Genomic DNA, 23315 nt, shown 5'->3' with positions numbered 1-23315 from the left:
TTTCCACTCCAAACAATGGTTCAGAGTATAGTTCTTTGTTTTTCTCCACAAATAAATCCTATGGATAGATTCAGTGCATAAAGAGTAAGCTGTAAGACAGTGATAATAAGAAACAGAGAAATTATTGTTTCCTTCCTTCTTCCTTCCTTCCTCTTGACATGAGGTGAAACAATGCATATATCAGCATCTCTGCATATTTAACTAAAACCCAGTGATCTTTGAAGCTACCAGGAGTAACCAGTTTGTTTATTTTCTTCCATTTGATATATCTTACCTTGCCTCCATTGTGGAAACCAAGATGGCATACATGGGATTCCCAGGTGGTCACCCACTCAAGGCCTTCATATTATTGTCATGTGTATTTATACCATACTGTGAGTTTGTTGGTTCCCCCTGACATTTAGTTTTAAAAAGCCAGTTACACAAATGTTAATTGTGTGATGTGCGTTTCATCTAGTTTGGTCCTCAGTAAGATACTGTAAGTGAGACACTACGTATTTCCATCGGTGCATGGAGAATGGCATTCTCCAAGCTCAGCATTTTGGATACTGCCTGTGTTTGAAACCCCCATTGTTTCATTAGCGCAAGCGGTTTCTGAGCTCTGGGTGCAGTACTATGCCTAAGATTTCACATTAAAACTGCAGAGTGGAAGGAAGAGAGGAGCTTTTCTCTGCCTCCCCACTTCCAACTACTATCTGAAGACTGGAAGAGAGACCCTCTTAAGAATATTAGGGGGGTGGGCAGGGGAAGGACTAGACCATGTGAAAAATGAACATAATATTTTAGCTGCAGTTCATTCATCACATGGTCCCAAGTGACTTCCTTTTCACTGGATGAAATTTTTAGCTTTGTATTCTTGTTATAAAAAAACACACCTAGACATTCTGTTGTGGCACCCATAACCTAGGTTTAAGGTGTCATTTAGCTCCTAGCTTTATCTGTTTCTAACACTGGAGACTACAGAGATTTCTCTTTCCAGCTTTTTTTCCACAGAACATTAACCTTCAAAAAGCCCCCAGGATGGAAAGCTTAGAAAGAATTCCCACAAAACATTGTTCTCGTGACCCTTGCCCCCAAACTTTTAGGAAACCATCCCTCCAGTGTGCAACTGTAAATATTATTAACATTTCTGTTACATTATTAAAGACAAATCACTATCATTCATGGGTTTCTGGACTACAAAAAAGCCAGAACCAGCACAATTGCACGCTCTATTCCCCAAAGGATTGGAGGGGCGGGAGAGCAGAGTGCTGTGGCTGTTCAAAGATTGACTAGCATACTGCAATATAAGTGCACAGACTTACATCAGGTGGATGAGGCACACTACAAAATAGGCTGCTACCTATGAACGTTTCTGCAACAATTACCAGTTAAACTCTAATGTACCAGTCATTTGGGTTATTACAGACTTTGCATGACAAGCAATCTTCTAAACATTTCTTCATACCAAAAGGGTTAGACCATGCTAGGGGAGAATATACTTTTCTGAGAATGTCTGCAACTTACCACAATGTTTTTGGGTGCTTCCAGATAGGTGTTTAGTGTGGGATGTGTGCTCCTCATGGATGCAATTTTCCCCCCACAAGTGCACACATGGTGTTGTTGGCATTAACATTTCCCCCCCCATTTAATCCAGATTTATCCTTTCCAAGGGAAACCCAGCATGTTTGTGGGGGTGGGGGACAACAACAACCCAACCTACTGCTAGTTCCCTATTTGCAATATCTAAATTACCTGCACTATTAAGCCCTCACCCAGGAAGCACAGTAGTTGCTGTGGTCCCAAGTAACTTTCTTTTCACTGGATGTAATCAAGTCCATAGGATTTTGAAAGAAAATTCAAGCATTCTTGTTAAAGATCCTTAAAATGGAGGAAAATGACTCTGATTCACACCACTTTATTAGAAAAAAAACCCCACAGGATCTTTTTGTAAAACAGACATAGATCATTCACAATTTTATTTCCAGCCAGCTTTGATCTTCCATTGTCTACAGAAAAGTTTACATAAAGGAGGGCCCCCTTGCAGAAGCGAGGTTTCACCCCCCAGGACATCTTATAAAAGTACATATCCAAAGAGAACAAATTGAAATCAAGCAGGTGTAGGAAAGTCATGTGTAACTCTGGTGTCACAGTTTTAGAGGTTATAGCATATAATACAGCAAGCACACATACAATACACATGAGAAACATAAATATTTATACATGTCGTGTGGGTTACATGACTGGGTACAACTTCAATACTGAGTGAATCAGTGTTCAGTATGCATCAGAGGCTAGTACCTTAATCCTAAATATATAATCCTATTTCTCTCAGCGGTGCTTCGTTCCAAGAAACAAGTGTTTTGCGGGCCAGAGTGAAAGTGTACTCTTAGACATCATTAATCCAGTCCTTGTGTTAGCCTGAAACTCTATATTACAAAAAGATAGATTCTGCATAATGGTTAAGGGAAACTACAAGCCGTTCAGCTATGGCAGGCGTTCCCAAACTGTGGTCTGTGGACCATCTCTGGTCTGTGAGCTTCACTCATGTGGTCCAAATCATATCTGTGGATTTGTGGTTGAAGGCAGGAGACTGCGCATCCATCGCATTTAATGTATTGATTTTTGATTGTATTTGTATTGTTTTGTTCCTATATTGCATTTCATTCCATGGAATGCAAATTGTAATGAAATTTAAAATTGATAAGAAATAAAGGAAGCAATAAAAATACAATTAAAAATCATGTAGCATCTAGTAGAGCTCATTACAAGTGCTACAACAAGTAGAAGGATTACCAAGTGGCTCACCAAGACCCTTCGCGATTTCCAAGTGGTGCTTGGAGGCGAAAAACCGTAGGGGAACCACTGAGCTATGCAATAAGGTAAGTCCAGTCAAAGGTGAGCATGAGAGATGTGGCACTCATCTTGTTTTGCTATGGAATAAATGCCAACAAGGTGTGATGAAATTATGTCTGATCAGATTATGTTTGGATGCTTTAAACTGATGGCGTGGGAGGGAGAAGTTGACTCTGCATTTCCTTTCAAGCATGTTTCTTACTTGCTTAAGGTGCATGTCAAAAACCATGACCAAGACCCATTAAGACACATTGTAAAGTTACTCCAGTTCCCTTCATAAGGCCTTCTCAGCATTAAGATTTCAAACGATGCCCATTCAGTTTGCCAAGAGGGGCTGCTGCCGCCAGCCACCATAAGGTTCCATCACATCAGCAATTATGCATATATGAATCACAGACCTCAGAAAATTATGCTATTCAATTACTTTGCTCCACCAGTGCTGTGCTTGGAAGGAAATTTATATCTGAACTGTTGATCTGTATGCCGATTTTGTGTGTGTTATCCATCTAGAGCAGAACCACTATTTCACAACCAAGAGAAATGGAGAGTTTAAAAAATAATAATGCAGCACTAAAGCAAAAAGGAGAAAGCCGGAAGGAACAAACGCCACGAATTGACAAGAAATCCATTTGTATTAATATGTATTGCTAAAGCCCCCCTGAAGGAAATTACTTGAGTTTTATTGTTGTTTTGTGACTTTGTAATGGCTTGTTGATTAAACAATCAATCATCTGATGGCAATGATAAAGAAGCTGTTTGCTGTTCTATAGTCTGGGAGTTATATATAACCTTTAGACTAACGTCTTGATTCATGTATGCAAGTCCTGATGAACCAAATAGCTATGTGTCCCTGTGGAAGTTTGGTTCTGAATGGAGACCAAACCCAGCACACAGTATTATGGATCTCAACATATCTCTTAAACTGTCCATTTCCAAGGCGGGGCTGGACTTGCACCCTACCATGAGGTCAAAATAAATTATCTCCAGGTTATTAGTATGTTCCCCTACATGACAAACAAAACAACAGAAAGCCCAATCTAAATTTGCACTGTACATTTATTTAATCATCTCTCATTTCGGACTATTGTACAGCCAATCGCAGCATGGTGGGGGGAGATCATGATGTTTCTCCTTCCAGAGTGAGGAGGTGGGCTTAATGAACAGGAATGGAACAACCCCAACTATTCTGGGATTCTCAGTGGGGTGTAAGTTGTTTTCCCTGTCTCTTCATCCTTTGCAAGCTATTACTGTGCAGGTGGCATTTCATATGGTGGCATATCATAGATCTGTACAAAAAGCTTCCCCTCTGAAGTGGCCAGAACTGCTGGTCAGATAAAGGCTTAAGACTTTAACCCAACAGCTCACATTATAATAGGAAGGAACTGAGATAGCCAGACCAAGTTGCCCAGAGGACAGCTACGGCCTGTTGTCCATTGATTATCCAGTTCCTAAAACCAGTTTGCCCCAATGCCAAAGGCTTGAGTGGAGGAGTGCAATGCATTATGCCAAAGGCTTGAGTGGAGGAGTGCAATGCAGGAGCCTTGCTTACGATCACTTCTATCCAAAGTGCACTTACAGGGTCTTTCCTACTACAACTCCTGCTCTGTGGAACCAGAGTCCCACTGGGCCAGCATTCATACCAGTTCACTTGCACTGACGCTTGCTAAGACATTTGAATGTGTTGCTTAAAGACCATTGTTGTTGACATCCATCTGTCTCAAGAAACAATGGAGTGCACCTCCAGGGGTGAAGTCAAACTGCTGTGTTAGCAGCACTCAACTGACCTCCCTGGGGTGCAAGCCTGGGGCAGTGTGTATGGAAGTCCTGGGCTGGCCAGATGACAAGACCCTCTTCTCAGCCCCACTGATGTGGTCCAAAGGAAAGCTGAGCAATATGTTTGGCACCAACGTGGCTGCAGGAGTTGCTGGAAGGAAGCGTACTAGGCGCCATCCAGCTGTCTTAGGGACTTTACTCCGGATTTGTGCAGGGTTTGTTTCTTAGCCTTCTTATACTGAGGGCCCTATATTGGGTGGGGAGGAGAGAATACAGCTATGGCTAGAGATAGATGGATCTGTCAGTTTTGGTTTCTCTCAGTTTCATGTATTATTTTCCTAATCTTCAGTTCTCCATGTTTCCACATCAGTTTGTGATTATTATTTTTTAGCCTTCATGAAAACTCACCAGCATTTTAGTGTCAATTTCTCCTAATATACACTATCAAGTTTGCTTAATGGGCACACTTTTGCAAAGCGCGTCTCCCTAATACAGTGCAATTCCATACGCTGCGTTCACTGATATACAATTTTTTAATTTATACGGTAGTATGTGCATTTATCTAATTTTTAAAATCAGATTAGTTGGCTGGAGAACTGCAGACAAGTGTGAATTTCAAAGGCTGGCTGGCTGTGCTTTGGTTCACACGTTGCTTCAGAAAGTGTGAATTAGAAGGTTCATCCTTGAACTGAATCAAGCTTCCCTCCCATCCCTAGCAACTTCCACTACTAATTGACAATCATAGATATGCTGCCAACAGTGTGTTTGTTAGGTGTTGCGCTACAATGACATGGGACCAGCCAGAGGCTTACAACAGGGGCCAGCAAACTTTTTCAGCAGGGGGCCAGTCCACTGTCCCTCAGACCTTGTGGGGGGCCGGACTATATTTTGAAGGGGAAAAAATGAACGAATTCCTATGCCCCACAAATAACCCAGAGATGCATTTTAAATAAAACCACACATTCTACTTGGGTAAAAACACACTGATTCCCGGACTGTCCGTGGGCTGGATTTAGAAGGTGATTGGGCCGGATTACAGTCTGAGCTATGCAGGTGAGACAGGAGAGGTCAGGGGCTGAAAAGGAAGCTGTGGGGTGGGTTACAAATCAGATAGCAGCGAAGAAGAAGAAAGCAGGGTTCAGAAGCATGAAATGGCAGGTAGCAGCGTTTGAACATCCCTACAGGAGCAGAGAATAAAACTATTCACTGAGGAGCAGAAAGAGACCAGATGTTACCTATCTTGCCCCTTTGCCCTGCAATGTGCCTGGAGCCAGATGCAGATCACAAAAGCAAAGGAACTGGTTCCCCACCCCCCAGTGATATGTGTATGCATCTTTAGGTAATACATGGTGTTGCCATGGATACACATTCCTCTGATCAGACCATATAGTTACGCACCCCCTTTACATGCAGCATGTGACGAGAAGCACAATATAAAAAGCACAGGTCTAACAATGCTGGTTGAGACTACAGATCTGCAATCTAAAAAAATAAATAAATAAAACAAAATAATATCTGTGGCGGCGTGCTGAGTCTTGAGGCTCTTTCTGCAGCACTTTGAAATAGACAGTCATTTCATTCTGCCCAAGCACAGAACCCTTACCTTAGCTGCAGCAAAGTGGTAGATCATCTGCTTTTGTTTGCAGGAGGTTGAAGGTTCAACTCCTGGCATGGCATCTTCAGATAAGAGATGGGAGGGAGCCCTGTCTGAAACCTTGGGAGAGCTGTTGCTGGAGAAAGGATGGATAATACTGAGCCAGATGCACCACTGGCCTGACTCTGCGTAAGGCATTTCTATACCCCAAGGTATAAGCCTACGCTTTCCAGGAGACAAGTCTACAATGAAGAGAAGAAGAAGAGTTTGGATTTGATATCCTGCTTTATCACTACCCTAAGGAGTCTCGAAGCGGCTAACAATCTCCTTTCCCTTCCTCCTCCACAACAAACACTCTGTGAGGTGAGTGGGGCTGAGAGATTTCAGAGAAGTGTGACTAGTCCAAGGTCACCAAGCAGCTGCATGTGGAGGAGCGGGGAAGCAAACCCAGTTCACCAGATTACGAGTCTACCGCTCTTAATCACTACACCACACTAGCTCAAGAAAAGAGGTGCACTGGCTCAAGGTGAGAAGAGGCAACCGAGAAAGCCAAGCAAAAACTCAGAACAGGTATGGTTAGTCAGCAAGAAAGAGGACTGCTGTCCTGAGATGATCAACGTTTTAGCTTGTGCAACATATTAAGTTGAAAGCTGCAGGGCAGCCTGGGCATCTTTCACTGGGAGAGAGCATGCAGAATGACACAGGTTCAAACCTTTCCGTCTCTCTTTGTGTGGGGTTTTTTAATGGATCAGGCAAACAGGTGGCATGAGAGCCCTGGCTCTGAGCTCTGCTACCTCTCAGAATAGACTATCCTGGACCAGATGGTCAAATAGCCTGGACTGGCACAGCTTCCTTTGCTCAGCTTGGCGTGCCCTGGGAAAACAGGAAGAAACCCATTCAGCGCCATCTTTTCCTCTCACCTCCCTCTCCCTCCAGATCACAGAAAAGTTTGCAAAAGCTTTCCAGGGAGAAGGGAGGGTTTTTAAACTAATGCCATGGCCAAAGATAGGCAGTGTGTTGCTGCACTAAAACTCTCATCAGCTTCCTTCAGCATGGCCAATGATGGAAATTATATTCCAATGACATCTAGAGGGGGGCACGTCGCCTACCTTTGTAACAGCCAATAAGAGCCAGTCACAGCTTCCCCCTACTAAAGCTATTCTGAAAGCCTGCTGAACTTTTGGGTTTTTGCCACAGCTTACTACAACAGAGCATAATGTGCACTTGTTTACGGTGCACCAGAGGCATTGTCAAACTGTCTCTGCTGCACTTAACTTCACCCTGATAGCTCTGCAGAAGAGGGCTTTGGCTGGCAGCTGGGAGGAATGATGCAGCTAAGGTTAATCACTCTTAAAACCTATTGGTTTTAGTTGAAGAGAGATAAACTTGCACTTAGCACTGAAATCACTTTGTTTTAAAGCAGTCATTTGCGAATGGATAAACTGAAATTATTATCTGGGGACATCTAAGTAGCCAGGTGTCTAGCAGGACACTGGGAGGTGTCACACAAATCAGATTGTTCTTCTTTCAGTTTTGAACTTTGAAAGAGGAAAAGAGAGAAAAGTAAGCTGGAACCAAGCAAATGTTCCAATGTGTCTCTTTCAGGCTTATCTGGATGCATTGACCGCTAAGTTATCTTTCTAGTCTAGAAAACAAATTCGGTGAGAACAAGCTAAAATCAGCTAGCAGTTTTCAGATGTTTAAAAGGATCTTAGAAAAGGAGATGGAAATCAGCTGCTCACTTATCCACCAAGGATAGGATTAGAACCATTGGTTTTCAACTACACGAAGAGAGATTCAAACCCAACAACTGAGGTTCCATTAGATCCAGGAATGCTGAACTTCTTCCAAGGTGCCCTGGTAAAAGCTGCAGGATTCCTTTCTTTCAGGTTTCCAAGAAAAAGTTGGCCAAGAATCTGATAGAGACGCTTTATAAATATATTCTTAAATAGACTATAAATATATAGAATAAATATATTTCCCTTAAATACACTCTATGCAGAATATAAATATGTAAAACGAATATATCCATGTCCTGTTTGAACTACATATTGGATGAGAAGATCCATGGGGTCTGTTAACACTCTATTATCTGAAAATTATATAAAGGTTTAGTTTAAACTTTAACAGGTGGCCAGGTGCAATTTAGAGGACTGGGTTCCTGTACCAGTGGAACTGATGGGGACATCAGGGCAGCTTCTGCAGCCTGTTGCATCTCTCTGGTCCAAAACTGAGAAAAGATGCACCTGCTATTTTTTTCTTATATATAGAAAAATTGGCTAAAGATGCAGCAGCCTTGCTGTCTAGTGCATATGTCACACTTTCAGTCCTAAATCAAAGATGTGCATACCTTTCATCATTCCCACTACATAAGAACAAGAGCTTTGCACAATGACCCTTCATCTACAAACTTGAAACAAAACCCAGTGAGATGCAACCCGATATTGCACAATGAAGGGGAAAATGGCTTGTCCACCACTCCCTATCTTCTAGAGAAGCAAGCCCACTATTACTGATCTTCTAATTCAGGAACCTGCAGAAAATCCCAAAGTTCCCTGCAATACCATTTGGAAAACACTGCCCTAAAGGAATCATAGATAGGACTAATACATCGGTAAGGACTCTTCTTTCTCGTTCAGATCCTTTAAATTCTCAAAGGAGAATGGATGGGGGGGGGAGAGGCAGGGCAGTGAATATTTCATTAGGTGACCACCTAAATAAACATCTAAAGCTGGCCTCCTTTTCCTGATACTTCTCAAAAGATGTGAACACGTATGCTTTCCTCTTTGGATGTTTCCTGACTGTTGCTATTTTGGGGTGGGATTCAATCCCATATGGGCAAATTCAGGTTGCACCATTAAAGCTGACTTGCAATGGTTGTGCAACAAACCCACTCCCCCCCCCCCCGAAGAACAGCCTTATTTACAATAAGGAAAGGGTAGGATATTACATATTATTCTTTTGATGCAACTGCATCTATGCCCTCTCTGCAAATAAATCGGAAAGAATGCTCAATAAAACAGCCAGCGTTATCTGATCTCCTTGCAAACAAATCTCAGTTAGGGTTAGGGTTACCTGGAATGGCCCTTATAGTGAAAAGCAATGGAGTGGCAAGGTGAACATGCTATTAAAGGAAACAAGGATGCTATTCTCTCCACACAGCTAGAGGATGCTAGAGATCTAAAAGTACTGAATGTTCTTTGGACAAACTTTTCTTGGCGGTTACAGAGGGAGGACTCTATTGGGAGCAATTCAGCTGTGAGGTCCAAGTGAAATAAGTTGTGATATATAAAAGTGATAGCCACTAAGGAATCCCTCACAGCAGGAAATGGGTGGGCTGTGAAACCACTATCTTTAATTCCCCAAGCAATTAAAAATGCCACCAAGGACAAAAGAGCTTTGTGGGCATTTGGGGAATATTTGGCAGATAAACTCTATATGGATATGCCATGAACACTGAGTGCTAGTACTTGATCTCGCCAGATTGGAGATCAAAATAATATTATCGTTAAGACTGCCATAAGGAAATTGCGTGGGAGAAGCAGCTCCTAGGTTCCCACTATTTCAACTGCCGGAGATTAACAACAGATTAAAATGCTTTGAACCTGGTTGACTTGAAAACTTTCAATGGAAGTCTTCTGAGTACGGAATCACAGAAATGACCGCAGTCTAGTGAGATCCTCCAAAGTCAAGTGTGGTTTACAGAACAGACAAACATCATTGATATTATTGTGTTGCAGAAGGATGCATGAAGTGAAATGTGCCCAGACTAGCCAACTGAACAATCCACATAGAGCTCACCGGTTTTTCAAAAGGGCTACAGTGCTTTACAGAGTTGTATAGAAGATCAGCATTTACCATGCATAAGCACCTGATTAAAATATTAGCAGGTTCTTTTGCTGAATGATTAAACTGGCATCCTTTTCTGACCTCTGAGCCTAACAACTCTTCCATCCATTCTGGCTTGCCAGAGCCTCTTTCCCCTTCTGACTGAGAAACAAGCCAACTGTACTTGCAAGGTTCTATCACTCCCAGCTCTGCTGTGCGCCTGCCACTGAATTCCGCCTTCCCCTCGGACAGGGGTCATCTAAGCTGTTGCTTATTCATCCCTGAACCAACACCCCATCTTTCTGTTGCTGCCAGTATACTCCACATACTACAACACGAGGTCTTCCATCTTTCTCGCCTTCTGGGTAGCCACACCAGGCCATTCGATTGTTGTATGCAACATAAAACGAGGTGTGCAAATTTTTGAATAGGAGAACATGGCTGTATTTTAGTAGTCAGGCCAATGGTGGAGCAAAACTCCTCCTCTCTCTCTGCAAATACGCTCCCGTGTTACCCACTTCATACTAAAGTACTAAAGCCACTCTGACGCAATGTTGTGGCCACAACATTAAGCCATCATCTAATAAAAAGAAAGCGCCTTTATCAGCACCTAGCAGCCACAAGGCGATTTTTTCATCTTAATGTAATGTGCTGAGCTCCCATTTAATCCTCACTGGCATATTCTACACAGTCGCCACAAAGCCTCAGTTAATATTTACTTCTCTTAATAAAGAAGATCTAAGAATGCACATCCTCCGAGACCAAAAGAGATAATAAAATAATTCCACCGCATGAGGCACCAAATGTGGTAAGACGTTGTACGCTGGATGGAGGCGAAACCCCTCTGCTTTGCCTGTTTGCAAGAGGAAGCTGCAGTGATAGCATTGTAACTGTAAGGAATACTCCTGCAGCCTTGCTTAAGACTTCCAACACCAAGCTAAGCCAAGCCCCTTAGGAGTAACAAGAGACAACCTGGACATGAGGTGTGGGTGGAGAAGGAGTGGTGGCTGGGGCAACTGGGCTTGTTGGAAGGTTGGCTTGGGGCTGAAGGACAGAGCTCTGGTGGGGAACCTGGTGCTCTCCAGATGTGGCAGCACTACAATTCCCATCACCCTGTCTGGCTGCAGTGGATGCCCAACAGCACCAGGTTTCTTACCCCTGTGGCAGAACAACACTTTCTGCCAAAGGAGTTTAATCAAACCACATTGTTTCCTAGGCTCTAAAGTGTCATTTACATTTTCAACAAGAACAGGGAGAGTTTTACATGTAAGGCTAAAGTCACAACCCAGCCTTTCTTAAGCTGCTTATCTATATCTTGCTATCCACCCAGAAGAGAAAATGGTGGGGAGGAATTTGTAATGCAAACAAATGCCTGAATGAAGACATTTGTGGGGTTTTCCATTTCTGCTAGGGCACGCAGGATCTGACTTCAAAAGCTTTCTGTTTGTTGTTTTTTTTTTTTTAAAAAAAAGTCATCTAAAAATGGGATATGATTATTTATTATTTCTCATGTTATATTTAAGAAACAATGCATGCCTGGGAAGTCAAAACCTTCCCATATGTCATATTGGGGGTGAAAATAAATACCAAAACAAGGCTTACATCGGTGCCTGTGGCTGATGCAAACTGGCTGGGGTACGCATTTTATTTTAAATGTCTCTCTTCTCCTGTCTACCCCGCTTGCATTAACTACAGTCAACAGGTGCCCAAATAACAGTGCGAGAGCTTCAGAGGAAATTCAGAGCAATTCCTCCTGTGCACTTCTACGCAGGAATAAGTACCACTGAGTTCAATGGGGTTTGCTCCCAGGGATGCAGGCGTGAACAGGAGCAGAAGCTTCTTTGCTTGAAGGATCCATAAATCATGAGCCTACTTACATTTACTCAAAAGTAAGTACCACTATGTTCAGTGGGAGGAGGGGCTACTTTCCAAGTAAGTATGAACAGCATTGCAGCCGAAGAGCTGGACACATCAATTTCAACCCCAGCTGCTGTCTGGGGTGTCTTCAAGGAGTGGAGCTATGGAGCCACATCCACAGCCCAAGCAAGCATGCTGGCTGAGGCTGAAAGTGGTTGAAATCTTTCCGCTGGCTGCCACCAGTAGAGTGCTCATCAGTGGCAGTTCAGCAGGCAAAAGGAAGAGCTCTGTGCCAGCAGACTGGTGCTGGCATGACTCTGCAGGCAGAGGGTGGCAGGGCTGTGTAAAAAAAGCCATCTCTGCTCAATCCAAACTGCCTCATCTCAGCCTGGTGCAAGAGGCATTTGGACTGCTCTGTAAACAACTAAGAAATTGTGGCAAGAATGTATTTTAGAGTTGGTGGCTTCATTTTGGTTGCCTTTCTTCAGTGTGTCTGCTGATGCATTTTTAAAACCCTGATTTTCCAGGGGTCTCAAGCGTTGCTGTTGAAAAGGTTTTCCATTGCAGAAGTTCACCTTCCACAAGTTTCAGGACAGTGAGAACCGAAAAGGAGGCTAGGGTGGCAGAGCCAGCATGCTCTTCCTGTTGTTCTAATAGCCTGATGGTGTGGGCTCTTCCTTCTGTTTCTTTTTAATCAATCAGAGATTTGTGATAAATGAAACAATTTACTGTAAAGCAGGGAATACTCAGCTCCTGCCAGCTCCTTCATCAGGATCCTCTAGTCGTGGCTCTGCTTGCCTATACTCAATAGTAAAAATCACAGCCCAAGACAGAAGTTGTGGGAGTCGCTTGCCATCTGGAACCCTGTCATAATGTCCTTCCCTGGGCAGAGCTCTTTAAACCTCCCAGGTCATAAAACTTAATAGTCTACACTCAAAACTCCCCGAAACATACTGACAACAGTGCAAATAGCCCCGCAGACAAACTTTTCTGCTGAGGACAGGTAGCGGGAGAACCAAAACTACTCTTCATCAAACAAGTCGGCTTCTGCAGCCAGGAAACCTTGAACTAGGAGAACAGAAACTCTATAGAAACTGGACATTTATGCACATGTGGGCTCAATTTGCATACTTTGCTCTGCATGTAAACCTTGGTGAAATTGTGTGGGGATGTGGGATTCATGGGTCAAGCATTTGAATGGAGGAGCAAAAGGAGGCATCATAGAATCATAGGCCAGGGCACTGTGGAAATGGGACAATGAGAGGGAAATCAACAGGATGATGGAATTGGCTCCTAGTTGCTTACTGAAGCAATCCACCCAACACTTCTCTTTCTCCACCCCCACCACCATCTCAAGCTTTTATTAAATGTGACCACTCTGTTTTTAAGTAGGCTTAAAGGCTCATTCTTTCTTCTCTCAGCAAGTGCAAGTTAAGCTCTCGAGCAATCTCCACAAGGTTATAGATTCTGAAATGGAAGCCATGCTCAGGCTTTTCCCACCCACAGTGTCCTTAGTACATTAAAGTCCTCTGTCAGTGGCAAACTCAAGACACCTTCTTGGTATGTACGGGGCAGGGAGGACTTATAAAGGCTCCTTCCTTAATTGACCTGAAGTTGCAACCTAGCTGGTTGCTTGGTTGGTTTTGGAGAGTTGTTGTTTTGTTTTCAGTGTCCAGGCCAGTTTTTATTTATTTTTTTACTGGTTAAAGAAAAGGTGGCAAGCAGAAATTATGTTAAAGCCTTGCCTCTGTTGTTTGATCTGTGATGGCTATTTCACTTATGCAAGACCAAGGAGGTATGCATTCTCACCCGTCTCCAATCATGGTTTTGACAAAAATTGTACGCAGCCATGTTGATGCACTGGGGGGGGGGAGGATCCAAAATCCACAATACATTAATACCTCTATTAGGACCAACCAAAATGTCACAAAATTGTGAGCAAGATCCAGTCTGATGAAGAGTTCTGGTGAACTCAAAAGCTCAATGATGACTTCGTAACGTTTGCGTGGCAAAGTTAACATATTGTGGCTTTTGGACTCAGATGCTGGAGAACTGCTCTCAGACTCTGATAACATCATTCCTATCCACAAAAAAGATTGTTTATTGGGGAAACCATTATGTAGGAGGCAAAGGGATGGAGGGATGACAACATATTTGCCATGTCTTTGAAGTCATGGAAAGGGGCTCTCGTTACAGTTAGAGACAAGTCTCTCTGTCACCCTATTAGCATACTATATACTTATTTAATTCAAGCTATGAAGATTTCTGATCCCATCTCTGAAGACCTCATTTCATTAGCTGTTCCATAAACAAGAGCAATATAATGCAATTACTCATTTACCACCTCACCCTCCTTCCCTCCCTCCCAATATCTCATGACAGTTTTTGATTTTTATATAAAACATATGAGCTTAATGTTTTGCCTACTTGAAAAGCACATAGAGCTAAACTTTCAAAGTACCTATCATTTAGAAGGGGTGGTGATGGCTGCAAAGAGGCTAGCTTGATAAAAAATATATATAATTCAGTATGTGAACTTGTGGAATACTTATCACCTTCGTCCTTATTCCGGTGTCTTTGTGTGTCAGCCATGTTCTTCTTTTAATAATTTAACTCAAATTATTGGAGATGGAGCTTTTGAAATTCTAGACCCTGTTTGGAAAATCTGACCCGTGAAGGGTTGTTTTTTTTTTTTTTAAAAAAGTTCAAATTAATTCAAATGGATTTAGCACAGGGATACGATCAATGCTGCATCATCCCTTGTATTCAAACACGCATGTACAAGTGTGTACACATTTATGACTATTTCTAGTCAGTCACTCCCACAATATACTTCTCCTTTCGATTAATATCCTTAAAACCAGCCTGCTGTTGGCCGAGAAGCAAGTCTGTCCCCTGAACCAATCCTTCGCATGCATTACCATTCCCTTGAAAGAAGGACCAAAGGCTGTTATGCTGACTTGCTGCGGGCTTCTGTGAAGAAGCAGGAAGGAGATGAGTGGGCAGAGATCTTTCAGATGCTTGTCTGAAGGTCACCATTGAGCAATGTCCTCTGGGTTTCTGTGGCCTCGTTTAGCCTAGACTTGTCCTGCTTGCTGTCACTCCTGTCGGCTTCATCCATGCCACTGACTTTCATAAGGCAGAGGACATTTTGGAAGCTCTTCTTAAAGTTGTCGGACAAGAAGGCATAAAGGATGGGGTTGGCACAGCTGTTGGCGTACGTGAGGACCACTACAAAATCGAACATCCCCTTGAGGACAGGTGTTGGCTCAATCAAAACAGAGACTGACGAGACGTTGAAGATATAGAAGGGAAGCCAGCAAAAGATGAAGACGGCAACGACAATGGAGACCATCCTGGTGACCTTCTTCTCTGACTTTTTCCTCTTGGAGGAGCCCACTCTGATGCCAGAGGACTTGACCTTGATGATGATAAACAGGTAGCAAAGGCAGATGATGGTGAGGGGCACCAAGAAGCCCAAGATGAAGGTATAGATGATGAAGCCAACATACCAAGCAACAGACTCATCTGGCCAGATCATGGTACAGCTACTACTCCCGTGGTTATTGCTCACTCCAGCATATATCATGATGGGTAGTATGACCAGAAGGGAGATGCCCCAGACAGCTACATTGACCATCTTTGCTGTTCTTGGCCTCCTCCACTTGGCAGATTTTATAGGATGGACCACAGCAAGGTACCTATCAATGCTCATGACTGTGAGGCAGAAGATGCTGGTGAACTGATTGATCCCGTCTACTGTCATGACAACCCGGCAGATGGCTTTCCCAAAGGGCCAGTGAACCAGAGCTACCTGCATAGCCAGGAAAGGTAACCCCAACATGAACAGTTCATCCGCTATAGCCAAGTTGAGTATGTAGATGTTGGTGATCGTCTTCATTTTGGCGTAACGGAGGATGACATAGATGACCAGAGTGTTGCCACAGAGGCCCACAATGCACACCACAAAGTAGATGAAGGTGAGGATGGCATTGCTAGTCAAGTCATAGTGGGGGCTTGTGATGTTGATGGAGGTGTTGGCGGCAGGAGTCTCTGGGGGGAAGCTGTCAAACTGAGACGGCGAGGGGAACCAGAAGGCTGTGGTGTTGGGCAAATCATTCTCAAGGCCCATGGTGGAGCTGTTGTCACGGGCAAAGGGTACTCTTCAGGCAAGAAACCCTCTCATGTTGATTGGGTCAGGGTGGTCCAAGGCAATGTGGGAGGATCTGGAACCCAAAGAAGGAAGAAACGCTGTTATACCAACTTCATATGGCTTACTGCATCAGACCAATTTTCTGTTATCAGAGACAGAGCAGACTCATCGGCTGCTACCTTTCCCAAAGGCTCTTGGGCTTTCTTTTGAACAGAAGTGCCACTGTGGGTGGGGTGCAGTGTTAGAAAATTCAGATATATAAGCTAGGTGCCAAATGACACCTTAAACCACCAAAACAGAATGTCTAGTTGCCATTTGGGGACCCAAAAGTCACATTTTTCAATATGACTTTTGGTTCCGATTGCACAGATAAAGTATCACGGGTAGAATTCTGCAGGATGTGTTGTTAGAGTTTAAAAACAGACAAGATCCAACAATCCCCAGGCAGGCACCTCAAGATGGTGGAGATATTAGGTACCTAGGCATCTGCACTTGATCAGATATGGCCAGGTGCAAAATGCGCCTGGTGCCTGGCAAATTTCAAATGCTGGTGGGGTGTTAACGATCCATCTCTTCCAATGTACACTGACTGGGAGAGAATGAAAGTGTCAGGGGTACAGGAGATGTCACAGGGCAATACATGGGTTGCTCTTTCCCTGTGTTAATCACTCTTGTCTTAATGACTAGCCAAGAGACTAATAGCTGTGTCCTGTGACTGCTCATGCAGACTGAAAAACAATACCTAGCTTAGGTTCAAGTAGATAATGTGGCCCACTGAGTTGGCCTTAAGAGACTCCTGACCAAAACTCTGGAGAGCTGCTTGCTGTTAGTGTGGACAACATCGAGGTATCTGGATCAATGATCTGACACAATATCCAAGCTGCCTATGTTCCTACGACGCAGCCAAGGGGCCCCAGTCCTCCACAGTCTTTAACCACACCATCACTTAACATCTCCTATAGTGCTTTATGTGTATTCCAAACATTTCACACACAGTATCCCAGTCATCTTTGCAGCAGTCCTGTAAGGTAAGGTAAAAGGTAAAGGGACCCCTGACCGTTACGTCCAGTTGCGGATGACTCTGAGGTGGCGCGCTCATCTCACTTTACTGGCCGAGGGAGCCGGCGTACAGCTTCCAGGTCATGTGGCCAGAATGGCTAAGCCACTTCTAACGAACCAGAGCAGCACACAGAAACGCCGTTTACCTTCCTGCCAGAGCGGTACCTATTTATCTACTTGCACTCTGATGTGCTTTTGAACTGCTAGGTTGGCAGGAGCAGGGACCGAGCAACGGGAGCTCACCCCGTCATGGGGATTCAAACCACCGACAAACCCTGATTGGCAAGCCCTAGGCTCTGTGGTTTAACCCACAGCGCCACCCGCGTCCCTTCCTGTAAGGTAGGCCAATATTATTATTAATCACATTTATAGCGAGCTCTTCCTCCAGGAACTGTATGCTTGATGTGGTATATGTGGAGTTGTTCTGCTTGGCTTTTCTTTTTCTAAATTGTCGTAACGATCCCTTGGGGTAGCTTAGGTTGAAAGTGACTGGCCAAAGACCACTCAGTGATATTCCTGGCTCAGTGGGTCTCCCCAATCCAAGCCTCACTCTCTCGCTAATACAACACATCGGCTCTCGGATACTTTCCATTTGGTAGATCGTGGGGGTGTTGGGAGATACTAAGTGACTGCAGCATGTGCAAGGCCACTAAGTAAATATATAGCTTAGGTGGAATTTGAACCTAGACCTCCCCAACACACACTGCCAGCATTGCAACATTGCAACAATGGTGTGCAAGGTTGAGAGCACCACTCTGATCAATACGGGGAGGGGCAGAGCATTCCTGTCCCCTCCTGCCCTCTTGCATGGCATGAGATAGAAATTATGCTGAGGCAGAACTGCCCAAAGAAGGGAAATGAAGGGGAGGTAGTAATATTCAGCTACACCAACAAAACTTTATCAGAGCCACTACTTCCAACTCTACGTTCCTCAGCCGAGCCACGGGATCTGAATATTGCCCTTTCTCCCACAAACTCTTCTCCACTGCGTTTAAAAACTAAAATAAAAATGCACATCCTCATATTTTATTCCTCAAAGTTGTGTGTGATTTTATGTGCACCTGTACTGCATATGCATGCAAGTGGCCATTCGCTGGAGCAGACCGCAAATGGTGACTAAAACACGATGCAGGTTGCAATTGTGCACCCACTGAACTCAGTGTTATTTATTTCTGATTAGACATGCCTAGGATTGCACTGTCAAATGTAGTTCTTCTCCCATCCGCGTCTTAGTTACACTGGACTAGCGGTTTACAGTTACAGTGGACTAGAGGGGATTAAGCTAGTCCCCTAAATGTTCCCGGTAAAATAGAGAATTGAAGTATTAAAGGCTGGCGCCTCCTTCCCAAAGCCCAGTAGATTCTGTGCAGCTTAGGGAGGGAGGCCCGATGATGGCAACTACCTCCACATCCTCATCCCCCTTCCAGAGAAGAGGAAGACAGCATAGATTCACAACAGGGGTTTGCAGAAGGTCACAACTCATGGCCCAGAGATAGAAGAGGGGCAAAGCTGGGAAATCATGGGGGAAGAGGAGGAGGGAGAAGCAGGCTGCAACATTATCACTAGAAAACATTCCAGACCCCCTTCTCCCAGAACCCGGCGAGGAGTGAAAGTAGTAGAGCAGAGAGCGAAGAGGCAAATGGCCTTAAGCAGCCACCGTAAGGTGGGCGGTGCTGTTGACGACTGAGAAGAGGAGAAGGGGTGGAGATTACTCGGAGCAATGGCATTACCGTACTCCAAGAGGCAGTATTTCTAAGCCTCTCTCTGTGAATATTGAATAAAAGACTTGGTAAGAGCTTTTCTTGTCTATCTATCCCTGGCAGCCTGCCGTGGGAGGGGGGAATCAGATTCCCTGACACCTGACTTATGGGGTCCAAGAGCCCTCCCTCCACCTTCCCAATTCCTGCCCAGCTTTGGGAAGAAGACAGGAGGGCTCCAGCATCTTGTCAGAGGCTTGATACCTCCTTCCCAAAGCTCAGGAAGCTTTTGCCTGGCTTAGGGTGGGAAGCATGACACTCATGGGTGAGACGTCACAACATTCCCACCCCACCACCACCACCACCCATTGCCCTCACAAGCCGGTACCTCTGGCCTTAACTGCTCCCCTACAAAAAAATTTCACTGGGTACCACCACACTGGACAACATTACTGTAGTTCAAATCTTTGTGTTCTATAGTTGAGGAGCAGATATCACCTTTTGCTGCCCCTGTTTTATACAGAAAGTACTAACCCGTTTAGGATGCAATCCCACACATTAAAAAATAAAACCACACACACCTTGGGTATAAGCCCACTGAACTCAATGGGGCTTACTTCTGAGCAGACATGTTTTCAATTGCCCAGTTTAATTGCCCAATTCCTTTTAATTAAAGGAAGCATTTTAGAAACTCTCAGCACTTCTAATTATCCTAGATGATTTTGAGGAGGGATGACCAGAGCACTCATCTGCATAAAGGAATAAATGTCAGCAGGTGTAGGAAATTCCATCTTCTACAAAACTATTGAAAGGGACGGAAGCAATTTTGGGGGAGGATCTGACTACCCTAATTTTCCAGTTATCCCACACACTCCATTGTTGTGGTTTAAAAAATATACAGCCGTTATATATAAATATTTAACTGTGCAGTCTTCAGAGATCTGGACCATCTCTTTATTGGAGCTCAGAATATAACTGGATATGCTGAAGTCAATTGTTTCCTCTTTGATTTGTTTCTTTCCACCCCCTTTCGGCTCATCAATGAACAGCCAGTCCCTTAGGGACACAATCCAATGGACTTAAACACATTGAAGCTCACTGAAATAAACAGCCTCAAGTGTGATGAACTCAGTGTTATAGCATAACCTAAAGCTTTTAGGTCCCAGCTCAGACATACTCCTGGTGGATGATGGTCAAACAATCATATCTGAATCTGTGCCTTTTGCTTATTGAATACAGTTGTTTGCCCTTACACATAAACCACAAGCTATCGCGGTCTGCCGCAGATTGCAGGAAATGTCATTCCAAACCACACAGTGTTAAGTCTGGGAAGTGGGGTGTGGGTGTGTGTATGAGAGAGAGAGAGAGAGAGAGAGAGAGAGAACCTCAACAACAAATTGGTTTCCTTTGATTTCTTTCCACCTTCATTTGAACGTCATTCCCCCTCTTGCAACTTCAACAGTTCCTCTGAACTGCCATGTCTCACGCCAGATTTCCTAAGCCTGCATACACTATTGAAACCCTAGCATCTTATTCATCCCTCTCTTTCCTTTATGTTTACTGTGAGCTCCACGGTTGAGCTGCTGTTACCGGTTGGAGTTTGAGGTCTTAATTAGAGGAGAAGCTACCAGTCCAAACCAGCCCTCCTAGTGTGGAAGCCCCCAATTTCCCCCTCCTTTCATTTCTTTGGTGGACCTCATGAAATTAAATGTTGAAAGAGGAAAATAAAATAATGGTGCAGGCAGGAGGATGCTGAGGTGGGGAGGGTAAGCGTGGGAGGGTCACTTGGTCTTTTGCAGGAACGAGGCTGTTCTCTGCCTCCAGTTACACACATAATTCCTTCTGTTCTCAGCAGAGTCAGTAGGCAGCTCCGGGAGCTGGCAGAAGAGAGACAACCAAGGAATGGATGAATAGCTCAGTTGGTTAGAGAGTGGCGCTTCTAACACCAAAGTTGCAGATTCAATCCCTGCAATAACTTGGATTATTGAAGTGAAGATTATGGATTAATATTAAGGATGGTGTTGTGGGTTAAACCACAGAGCCTAGGGCTTGCCGATCAGAAGGTCGGTGGTTCGAATCCCCGCAACGGGGGTAAGCTACCGTTGCTCGGTCCCTGCTCCTGCCAACCTAGCAGTTCAAAAGCACGTCAAAGTGCAAGTAGATAAATAGGTACCACTCCGGCAGGAAGGTAAACAGCGTTTCCGTGCACTGCTCTGGTTCGCCAGAAGCGGTTTAGTCATGCTGGCCACATGACCCGGAAGCTGTACGCCGGCTCCCTCGGCCAATAAAGTGAGATGAGCGCCGCAACCCCAGAGTCAGCCATGACTGGACCTAATGGTCAGGGGTCCCTGTACCTTTACCTTACTCAGAACAGACCTATTGAAGTTAATGGACATGGCTAACATCTGTTCATTTCAATGGTTCTGTTCTGAGTAGGACCAGCATTGGAGACAACTCTTAAACATTATTATTTTTTAATGGTTAAATCTATATATCAGTTTTCCTTCAAAAACCTATGGGGATGTACTTGCTACCCATCCCCTGCCATGCCAATTTATCATCACAACAGCCCTGTGAGGTAGGCTAGGCTGAAACCTAGTGACTGGCAGAAGGTGCAATCCTGACTCCATTTAACCTGGGAGTAAACCCTATCGAATTCAGAAGGAGCTGCTTCTGAGTAGACAGGGTCCCACACTCTGTCCTAGTTTGACACCCTAACCACTACGCTAGCTGTCCCTGTGACACTCACACCCTCTCTGTGGAGCTAATACGATGCAGGGAGAGAATTATGGACCCGGGAGACATTCAGGGTGTTCAGAATGCTCTACATAATATTACACCAATACAACAACCCTGCAAGATTGCTCCATATCCCCTCCACTGCACATGAGAGAGTAAGGCAGAGATCCAGCCAGCTTTAACCTCTGATCACTCAGAGGCAGAATTTGAACTACGGGTTTTCTGGCTCGCTGCACAACCTCGCTGCAGGGGGTGAAACTGGGAAAGATGGAAGTGGGTTGGGAAGCAGATGGAGAAGACAACGTGCTGAAGGAGGAGGTAGTGGGTGACACAATCCTAGAAATAAAATTTAGATTTGAAAGAGCCGCTTTCATTGTTCCGCGGATCAAGTGTCAGAAATGCCGATTTAGGTACCACAGCAAAATCTCCACGGACTTTTAAGGCAGATGTTCGCAGGGAAGGGATTTCCTTCCTCTGTGGAGTCTTCAGAAAACAGACAGACAGCAGGAGCCCACCCCAAGGTTGCTGCTGAGGATTCTGCACTGGATTCTCAGGCAGAGAGAAAGAAGCACGCAAGTGAATCCTGTACCTATTTACTGGGTTTGCTTGCTCCCGAGCAGAAGGCGCCTACAATCGCAAGCCGGATCCCTGACCCAGAAACTATGCCCACGGAGTTCGAGGAAATGGATGCCTCTCGGGGTTCGCCCACGTCTGAAGCCCAAGGTCCCCAAGCAAAGCTAGCTGCCACCTCAAATCCCACTGAGGAGGAGGAGACGAGCAACCCCAGGATCTCCAAGCGCTGCCCCCCCCCCCAGCTGCAGCCTGCAAGTTGTCCGGGAGCTCCCTTGACAGCTTATCCGGACAGCCTTCGAGGGTTTCCCCTTCCATCCAAGTTTTCACCTGTAGCCTTTCCTCCGAAGACTTCTTCCCCCGGCCGCGCACCGGCAATCCCCACCCCCTCCACCGCTTTCCCAAAGCGAAGCACTCACAATTTCGGCGTCTTTCTGCGAATTCTTCCCTCGCCCTCGACGCACGCTCCCGCTTGCTTGCATGTGTGTGCATGTATAATAGATATATATATATATGCAGATCGCCGGTAAAAAAGGAAAGCCAACGACTTCTTGCAAGCAGAGCGGAGATCGGCTCCGAGTGCAGGGGGCGCCAGACCTGCGCTTGGCGGCGGCGGCTGGCTGGCGGCTGCTTCGGGACTAGCCCCTCGTCGAGGGAAACGCGAGTGCCAAGGAAGCGCCGGCGGCGGCAGCAGCGGCAGCAGCGGCTCGCAAGCTGGCGCGCAGATGCAGCTCACGCGGCGCAAGAAGGCTGCCGGCTGCACCTCCGACGTGCCAAGTGGCCAGCCGAGCCGGGGAGGCGCTCTCGTCGTCGCCCACCCGCGGCCACTCCCCCCAAGCCCGGGCAATCAATGGGCAAAGGCGCGCCACCTCCGACGCGCAACGGTGGGAAGCCGGAGTCCACCTTTAGGGGCTTTGCCGGAGGCGAGGAGGCGTCAGGCTTTCGTTGGAGATGGGTAGTGGGCGGGGAGGTGAAGCTCCCCGTAAACGAGGGGCAGGATTTCAGCTCCTAAGATGCTTCCCAACCCCTTCCTAAAAAGATATACCCTGGCAGCGACTGAGACCCCCGTTGCCATTTCCTGCAATAATCAGTAAAGGGAGTGCGCTTTGGTTTGTAGATGCAGCGTGTGGCTTTCAAAACGCGTTCACACGGCCCTGATCCAGGGGTCTCCCTAGGGAAGAAGAGACTCGGAGGAAGGGCGTGCTCAGGA

General features: G+C 45.2%; 1 protein-coding gene across 8 annotated transcripts in view; it reads right to left on the bottom strand.

Moving 5' to 3' along the window:
• Positions 1 to 1881: 1881 nt before the first annotated feature.
• SSTR2 (somatostatin receptor 2) overlaps positions 1882 to 23315 on the bottom strand; it is a 33548-nt gene continuing 12114 nt past the window's right edge. For 7 of the 8 annotated variants that reach the window (XM_083727706.1, XM_083727708.1, XM_083727710.1 and 4 more), the window contains one exon: positions 1882 to 16113. In XM_083727706.1, the coding sequence (XP_083583832.1) occupies positions 14901 to 16019 (1119 nt within the window). In that variant the 5' untranslated portion in view covers positions 16020 to 16113 and the 3' untranslated portion in view covers positions 1882 to 14900. Of the gene's footprint in view, positions 16114 to 22524; positions 23123 to 23315 lie in introns of those variants that run through there. The other variant, XM_083727705.1, reaches the window with a different exon arrangement.

The sequence above is a fragment of the Podarcis gaigeae genome, assembly GCF_964106915.1.
Source record: "Podarcis gaigeae genome assembly, chromosome: 2".
Classification (NCBI taxonomy): domain Eukaryota; kingdom Metazoa; phylum Chordata; class Lepidosauria; order Squamata; family Lacertidae; genus Podarcis; species Podarcis gaigeae.
Note: the sequence above shows the minus strand (reverse complement) of the source record. Positions and strands in the feature narration are given on the sequence as shown.